Here is a 9,134-nt window from a genome sequence, read left to right on the forward strand (position 1 = left end):
GTGGGGTGGGGGTTGGGTGGGAGAGAGATTAAGAAAGGCAATGAGCACATGTCGATTTGGGGTCTTTGCAAAAACCAAGAAGGGATCACAGGTATCGGGAATGCAACAAACGCACAAACACTGTGATATAGATGACAACACATGTTAAGTAAGAATCATATTACATTGTAAAACTTGGCAATATTACAGGCCCATCATATTGCATTGACAAGGTTGTTATGGGCTGAGCCTCTGGGCAATACTTTTAAATTCACTTGTAATAAATGTAATATTTTAAAGAGATGAACTGGGCTCCATTTTTACATTTCGAATTGATTTTTACATTTCAAAAGTAAAGAGTTAAACCCTTTTGGAATCATCCCGGAAGCTTACAACTTCCTCAAAGAACTATAAGTGCAACATTGGTTCTTCTTGCTAAGACAAAATCTTTACTAATCGGATCAACACTTAGAGTTCTAGATGTAATGGATCGAGTAGTCTCTCCAAATATACTCAATTTTTACATTTTAAATTGATTATTACATTTTAAAATAATTATCACCTTTAATGTAAAAAGTTAAACCATTTTGAAATCACCCTAGAGACTTATAACTTCCTAAAAGAACTATCGGTGCAACATTTATAAATTCTTACTAAGACAAAGTCTTTACTGATCAGATCCAAACTTAGAGTTCTTGACATGACGAATCAAGTGGTCTCTCCAAGAATACTGTTAAAATTGCTACTGTGCTACCGTGCTGCTCAACCTGAGCCTTCTGTTGCGTAAACAAGCAGCAGTCAGGTTAGAACGGATAAAAATAAGTACTTCTTCACCCAAAGAGTGATTAACACTTGGAATTCACTGCCACAGGTGGTGGCGGCGGCTACAAGCATGGACGGCTTCAAGAGGGAATTGGATAAGCATATGGAGCAGAGGTCCATCGGTGGCTATTAGCCACAAGGTATAGATAGGAACTCTCAGTCTGGGCCAAGGGATGCTCTGTATTCTTGGTGCCTGGGGGGCAACAGTGGGAGGGTTTCTAGTGTCCTGGCCCCACTGCTGGACCTCCTGATGGCACCTGGTATTTTTGGCCACTGTGTGACACAGAGTGTTGGACTGGATGGGCCTTTGGCCTGATCCAACATTGGCGAAGGTGGCGGTGGCTACAAGCATGGATGGCTTCAAGAGGGAATTGGATAAGCATATGGAGCAGAGATCCATCAGTGGCTATTAGCTACAAGATATAGACAGGAACTCTCAGGCTGGGGCAAGGGATGCTCTGTATTCTTGGTGCTTGGGGGGGGGCAACAGTGGGAGGGCTTCTAGTGTCCTGGCCCCACTGCTGGCCCTCCTGATGGCACCTGGTCTTTTTGGCCACTGTGTGACAGAGTGTTGGACTGGATGGGCCTTTGGCCTGATCCAACATTGGCGTCTCTTATGTTCTTATGTCTGGGGCAGGTGATGCTCTGTATTCTTGGTGCTTGGGGGGGGGCAACAGTGGGAGGGCTTCTAGTGTCCTGGCCCCACTGCTGGCCCTCCTGATGGCACCTGGTCTTTTTGGCCACTGTGTGACAGAGTGTTGGACTGGATGGGCCTTTGGCCTGATCCAACATTGGCGTCTCTTATGTTCTTATGTCTGGGGCAGGTGATGCTCTGTATTCTTGGTGCTTGGGGGGGGGCAACAGTGGGAGGGCTTCTAGTGTCCTGGCCCCACTGCTGGCCCTCCTGATGGCACCTGGTCTTTTTGGCCACTGTGTGACACAGAGTGTTGGACGGGATGAGCCATTGGCCTGATCCAACGTTGGCTTCTCTTATGTTCTTATGCTCTTTCTTAAGCAGTGGAGGCCAGGGGCACCTTTCATTAGCTTCTGCAACTGCAGCTCTTCCTGGGCAAGAAAGACTTTGCCAGTGTGCCCTGGAAACGTCTAGATTAGACTGCTGCAATGCACTCTACAAGGGGCAGCCCTTGAAGTGTTTCCAGAAGGTATAATTTGTACAGAATTCTGCAACCAGAATGTGGCCTGGAGTGTGTGACAGGGATAGAATGTAATGGATCTGGGGTAGCCACAGAAGGAGCACTTGATGCCCAATCCCCTTCAAATAGTTCCTAACAATCCATACAATCACCTAAAGAAAATGGAACGAAGGCGTCTGGGCAGATGAAATTCCCGTCTTCGTCAAGGAAGTGGTTTGGGTTGAATTGTCGAGGGGTGTCCCATTCCTTCGGATCGTACAAGCAAGAAGCCATGTTTGGAAACACTACAGTTCCCTGTGAGGAAAAAGCCAAGAATTCAGTTCTTTCTCTATGTTTTACTCGAGAGAAGTTGAAGGCAAAGAAATATTGTCCTGGTTTTCGATATACAAAGCAATGCCTGCGGTAAGACTTTGTCCCGGGTGACTTGGTAGGAGAGCCAGTTTGGTGCAGGGGTTAGTGGCAGGACTCTAATCTGGAGAACCGGGTTTGATTCCCCAGTCCTCCTCCACATGAAGCCAGCTGGGTGACCTTGAGTCAGTCACAAGTTCTCTCAGGGCTGTTCTCTCAAAAACAGTCCTCGAAAGAGCTGTCTCAGTCCCACCTACCTCACAGGACGTCTGTTGTGGGTAGAGGAAGGGAAGGAGATTGTAAGCCACTCTGAGACTCTGAGTGAAGGGTGGGGTATAAATCCAAACCAGTTTGGTGTAGTGGTCAAGTGTGCAGACTCTAATCTGGGAGAACCGGGTTTGAGTCCCCACTCCTCCACTTGCAACTGCTGGATAACCTTGGGAGAGTCATAGTTCTGTCAGAACTGTTCTCTTATGAGCAGTTCCAAAAGAGCTCTCTCAGCCCCACCTACCTCAAAGGGTGTCTGTTGTGGGGAGGGGAAGGGAAAGGAGACTGTAAGCCGTTCTGTGTGTAAAACGCCACCAAGTCGCAGCTGATTTATGTTCTCTCTAAGATGAGTGAGTGTGAGCCAGCTCACCGTTTTTTAGCCTCCGGCTCACACATTTTTGTCTTAGCTCAGGAAGGATGGCTCCGGAGCAGACTAACTGATGCAGCGGCCAAATCACCTGCTCACAACTTTAATGCCAGTAGCTCACAAAATAGAATTTTTGCTCACAGGACTCCATAGCTTAGAGGGAACATTGCTTATGGCAGCTCCAAGGAAGGGGGCTTTGAAGGCAAGTGAGAAGCGGAGGTAGTTCGTTGCTGCTTTCCTCTGCAGAGTCTTCCTTGGTGGTGTCCAGGGGTCATTTCGTAGAAAAAGAGGTGCAGGAGCTCATTAGCATAACTCATTAGCATAACTTATTTGCATATGCCCCACCCCCTGACGTCACCCGAAGTGTGTCAGAAGGCAACACCCACCGCTCTCTCTGCTTTGACATTAGGTAATTCGGATGCTTACCAACCCCACTCTCTATCCAGTAATGTCATTTCCTAAATAAACCACTCTGTTTCCTTGTCTCACTGATGCTGAGGACTCATTCCGCCAAGATAAAAGAGATTACCGTGCACACAAAATTTGGTTTTTGATGTATTTGCACACTGATGCATTTCAGCATCTGCGTTTCTGCCTTTGCGCAATGCTGTTCCGTTGTAATTGTGATCTTGAGTCGGACTCATTGTCAGAAGTGTAGCTAGTTCTGTTAGGGAAACCATCTCTTCCAAGTATCCACCCTGTTTAGCGTCTGAGATCTGATGAAATCAGGCGATATCATGGTGCCTTCCCGCCACAAATCATAGAATCACAGAGTTGGAATGTGCCATAGAGGTCATCTAGTCCAACCCCCTGCTCAATGCAGGATCAGCCTAGGGCAGGGGTGGCCCAACTGTGGCTCGGGAGCCGCACGCGGCTCTTTCACGCATATCATGCGGCTCCCGGCAGGGCGGCCGGGGAAGCGAAATATCATTAGCAAACAGATCTCATTGGACAAATAAATATCATTATCAATATATGCTTTTGCTATTACTCCTGGCCGTCTCATTTAATGTTAATTAAAAAAACAATTTTGCATGTTTCCCAGTAAAAACGTGCAATATCTGTTAATGTCTTGTGGCTCTCAAACATCTGGCATTTATTCTGTGTGGCTCTTACATTAAGCAAGTTTGGCCGCCCCTGGCCTAGCGCATCCCTGACAAGCGTTTGTCCAGCCGCTGCTTAAAGAGCTCCGGAGGCAGCTGATTCCACTTATGCCCCACCCCCTGACGTCACCCGAAGTGTGTCAGAAGGCAACACCCACCGCTCTCTCTGCTTTGACATTAGGTAATTCGGATGCTTACCAACCCCACTCTCTATCCAGTAATGTCATTTCCTAAATAAACCTCTCTGTTTCCTTGTCTCACTGATGCTGAGGACTCATTCCGCCAAGATAAAAGAGATTACCGTGCACACAAAATTTGGTTTTTGATGTATTTGCACACTGATGCATTTCAGCATCTGCGTTTCTGCCTTTGCGCAATGCTGTTCCGTTGTAATTGTGATCTTGAGTCGGACTCATTGTCAGAAGTGTAGCAAGTTCTATTAGGGAAACCATCCATTAGCCGCTCGCCTTGGCTAGAAAGGGAAACACTTTCCCAGGCACAATTACAGGCATGAAAAGATCTCAGATCCTGAATCAGCAGTTCTGGCTGCCATTATTATTATTATTATTATTATTATTATTATTATTATTATTATTATTATTATTACTACTACTAATAATAATAATGATGATGATGATGATAATAATAATAATTTTATCATCATCAACAACAATAATAATAATAACAATAATAATGATAATAATAATTTGGATTTATCATCATCATGAACAACAATAATAACAATAATAATGATAATGATAATAATAATGATGATGATGATGATAATTTTGATTTATACCCGGCCCTCCCTGCAAGCAGGCTCAGGGCGGTGGCCGGGTAGGAAGGTGGCCTGACCCTTCCTCCTCATGGATCTTTTACATCTTACCTAGGGCTTTTCCGCTTTTTCATTTCCCTAACTTCCCATTTCTTCCGGGGGGGGGGATGTCTGTTCTGCATGGAGTTTGCTCCCTCTAGTGGTCAATTTGATATTACACCAGTTTATGTCTGGCATAAAAATCTGCAGTTTAAGTCTGCAGGGAGATATGCCAGACACAACTTGGTGTAATATGGAATCAGCCACTAGAGGGAGCAGAAGATGGGGCATAATACAGAACTTCTGGCTGCCAATCTTAGAATCTTAGGAACTAGTACTACTACTACTACTACTGAAGTTTTCACTTCCTTCAGTTAATGTATAAATATATATTTTTCCTTTTCTGTAATATGCATTTGTGCATTGCTAAAATATCACAAAACATCTTGATGCGTGCATACGCATGCTTGTTGCAGGATTCTTTTTGCGTGGTGTATTTTGGATTTGAACATGCACTCCTGTGCCGTGGTCGAACACCATACACAAAGAGAATCGTCATATCATTGTGTACATTGAGTTTCGTCTTATGCGTTTTTTGCCAGTGTGCATTCAGTAATGGGGACAGGGGAAAAAACGCAAAGAAGGGACGACAAAATGGGGCCAAATACTGGGGAGACTGTTCACTCTGCTCTCTCTGCTTCGTCTCAGCTTTGTGAGCAGGAGATATGACGATGATGATTGTTACCACCATTCTTTAGGATCCTACACTATCCCGGAGCACATCCAGCCTGCGCTAAAGGCATTGCACTGGCTGCCAATAGCATACCAGATTCGCTTCAAGGTGCTGCTCTTGACCTTTAAAGCCCTTTATGATCAGGGACCGGCCTACCTGAGGGACTGCCTTTCCCCGGATGTTCCCCAGAGAGCACTGCGATCAGGGTTGCAAAATCGTCTCTTCCCCCCCCCCCCCCCTCCCCCCACCCCCCCTGTCCGTTCGACTAGGACTAGGGCTTTTTCTGCAGCTGCTCCTGCTTACTGGAATGAGTTTCCGGATGAGATCAGGGCCCTGCGGGACCTTTCACAGTTCTGCAGGGCCACGAAAACGGAGCTCTCCCGCCAGGCATTTAGGTAAGGAGCTGCGTTTCATCATCTATGCCCTGTGCGGATTTTATTGCCAGCCGGAGCCCGCCAAGAGTGGATGAACCGCTGAATGTATGTCTCTATCTGCACTTCACCACAGCCACATCGCCATCATTATCTTAATGGTTTTAATACTCTAGCGTGTATTTTGTATTGATATTTATATTGTTGTTTTATCTATCGTTTTCTTACGTAAGCCGCCCTGAGCCTGCCTCGGCGGGGAGGATGGGGTAAAAATCAAATCGATAAATAAAGTACAGCATGTAGTCTGGTACTACTCACTGACTTAATCAAGACAACAGCTGAAGTTCAGTTTGATCCCAAGTCACCTTGTACAAGACAAGTGTTCTAGACTACGGCAGCATTTTCCAGCCTGTGGGTGGGTTGGTTCCAAAGCCTGTGAGAGCATGTCCCGGACTCATACTAAGAAGAGCGGGAACCACTAAGCTAGTGATAGGCAGAAGAGGGAGGGGCGATGGCAGCAGAGGACAACATGCTTAGTGACAGCAGCAACAGCAACAGCTCTTCACCCTCTCAGTTTCTCAGGGTCTCACCAGACAGGCACCACCTGGAGGCTGGTATCCCTAGCAAGGGCATATCATGTCTGGTTAGGTCCTCAGTCACTTTTCTTCTAGTGGCCAACAGCACACTGCTACCCCTGCTATCTCAACAGCAGGTGCTTATCCTCAGGGCCAGACTAACCAAAATCAAGCAGCAAAGCTTTCCCAGGATCCTTCAAATCCAGGCTGCAGGTTGAGGGCAGCTATACACTCCAGGGAGCTCCAAGAAGCACCAGCCGTCAATCTGTTTTAGTTATTCACAGAAATGAGCAGATGTATCCCATGTGGACTCCACATAACAAATAAATAGGTCCCCAGCTACCCAAGTTTTCATTGAGTCCTTGCGTTCTGCAGTGCATCTGACAGGTAAAGTAGCACAATAAGCCACCTTGGTGCTTTCAGCCTCTTTTGTAGGCTTGAGATAATCATATCCTATTGAGTTACATACTATTAGGCATCACTGACCACACATCTTTAACTATTTAGCATCTATCAACTAATCTCAGCAAATTTCATTTTGTTGTCATATATCCAGTACTCCTTATCACAGCTAGGAAGGAAGGAAGGAAGGAAGGAAGGAAGGAAGGAAGGAAGGAAGGAAGGAAGGAAGGAAGGAACCTCTGCACTCTTTTCTAAAACATTCTAAGGAAGGAGATATCTGTTCACCTTTTTAACTGGGAATTGTCGGATCATGGTGTCTTTTATGCACTTTCTGGGCATTCCCGTTGAGATAATGTTGCTGAAGCGCTGGACCTCATGAATCACGGCGTTTGTATAAGGCAAGTTCTTGCGGTCCTCGTAGCAGATTGTTTGGCAGGGAGTCAAAACAGCATCGATCTCCTTCTGGACTTTGGCTGAGGAAAAACAAACACACAAAGGGATTCTCCATACGTAGAGTTACACGGATGAACTTTGGCACCAGAAGAGAAGAAGAAGAGTAGTTTTTTATACCCCACTTTTCTCTACCCAAAGGAGTCTCAAAGCGGCTGACAATCAGCGTTCCCTCTGAGCTGAGTTAGTGTCAGTTAGCTCACAGTTTTTTAGCCTCCGGCTCACACATTTTTATCTCAGCTCAGGAAGGAGGGCTCCAGAGCAAACTAAGTTATGCAGTGGCCAAATCGCTCGCTCACAACTTTAAAGCCAGTAGCTCGCAAAGTAGAATTTTTGCTCACAAGACTCCACAGCTTAGAGGGAGCGTTCCACACTCACTCAGCTTAGAGGGAACACTGCTCACAAGGCGCCAGATGCTGGCTGGACAAATCCTCACCTGCCCCACCCACTTTCTCAAAACACTTGGCAGGAACATGGAAAGGCATCAGAGGATACCACGACACCTATGGCCACATTGTTAGGGACCCCTGCCCTAGAGAACAAACAGTAGTCAGAACTGATGATATTGAGCTAAACAGACCTCATGTGGGGAGGAGCGGGGAGTCAAGCTCGGTTCTTCAGATTACAGTCCCCCTCTCTTAACCACTGCGCCAAGCTGGCTCTAAGGTTGTAGTGGCTAAAAATGGCCTTTCCTTCCTCTCCCCACAACAGGCGCCTTGTGAGGTAGGTGGGGCTGGGAGAATTCAGAGAGAACTGTGAGCAGCCCCAGATTACCCAAGCAGGCCTCATGTGGGGAGGAGCGGGGAATCCAACCCGGCTATCCCGAATCCAGATTAGAGTCCGCCGCTCTTAACCACTATACCAGTGGTGGCGAACCTATGGCACGGGTGCCAGAGGTGGCACTCAGAGCCCTCTCTGTGGGCACGCGGGCCATCGCCCCAGCCAGGCCCAGACCATCATTAAAGTGTCGAATTCTCTGCCAAATAATTTTAAGTAAATGAAAGCATTTGGGATGGCTTTCCTTACTTTGTTTGGATCATCTTAACTTCTTAAGTCAATGTGTGAGTTGTTTTTTCTAAAGTAAAACCTCAGTATTCAGGTTCAATTGCCGCGTTGGCACTTTGCGATCAATAAGTGGGTGTTGGGTCGCAGTTTGGGCACTCGGTCTCTAAACGGTTCGCCATCACTGTTATACATAGACAAAAACCTAAAGTACATTGTATCTACCAATAGGAAAGTCCACAGCTTAAAAAAACCTCTTCCAGCACTGTAGGCTATCTTCCTCCTGATAAAGGACTGGTGAAAGTTGCAACAGTCATAAATGATTAAAGATGCAGCAGGCTGTTGTATTCTCCACAAAGAGTAATTCAGCCGGCATGAGAATTGCAGCAGGCAGTTGTGTTTCCCACACAAAGTGTTTCAGCAAGCATCAGAACAAGCAACACGCCTCCTAGGCAAAAATGGGGTGTTTCGACAAATTCTTCTTCAGGCAGACGTAATTTCCCCTGGAACCAAAGCTCTCGCTTTTACTGTGCATAAGTCAACCATTCTAAGGAGGCTTCTCTGGTTCTCCTAGAGATGAAAAGGTAAAGGTCTCCCTTGCTCGAAAGCCAGTCGAGCTCGACTCTAGGGTTGCGGTGCTCATCTCCGTTTCCAAGCCGAAGAGCCAGCGCTGTCCGAGGACGTTTCCGTGGTCATGTGGCCGGCATGACTAAACACCAAGGCGCACGGAACGCTGTCACTATCCTA

General features: G+C 46.5%; 1 protein-coding gene across 1 annotated transcript in view; it reads right to left on the reverse strand.

The window, feature by feature from the left end:
* LOC107125641 (cytochrome P450 2K1-like) overlaps positions 1-9,134 on the reverse strand; it is a gene marked incomplete at its 5' end in the record, with an annotated part of 12,403 nt that overhangs the window by 471 nt on the left and 2,798 nt on the right. Inside the window, 2 exons of the mRNA XM_015429081.1 lie at positions 2,108-2,249; positions 7,221-7,408. Of these exons, the coding sequence (XP_015284567.1) occupies positions 2,108-2,249; positions 7,221-7,408 (330 nt within the window). The remainder of the gene's footprint in view (positions 1-2,107; positions 2,250-7,220; positions 7,409-9,134) is intronic.

The sequence above is a fragment of the Gekko japonicus genome, unplaced genomic scaffold (genome assembly GCF_001447785.1).
Source record: "Gekko japonicus isolate JY-2015 unplaced genomic scaffold, Gekko_japonicus_V1.1 scaffold1742, whole genome shotgun sequence".
Classification (NCBI taxonomy): domain Eukaryota; kingdom Metazoa; phylum Chordata; class Lepidosauria; order Squamata; family Gekkonidae; genus Gekko; species Gekko japonicus.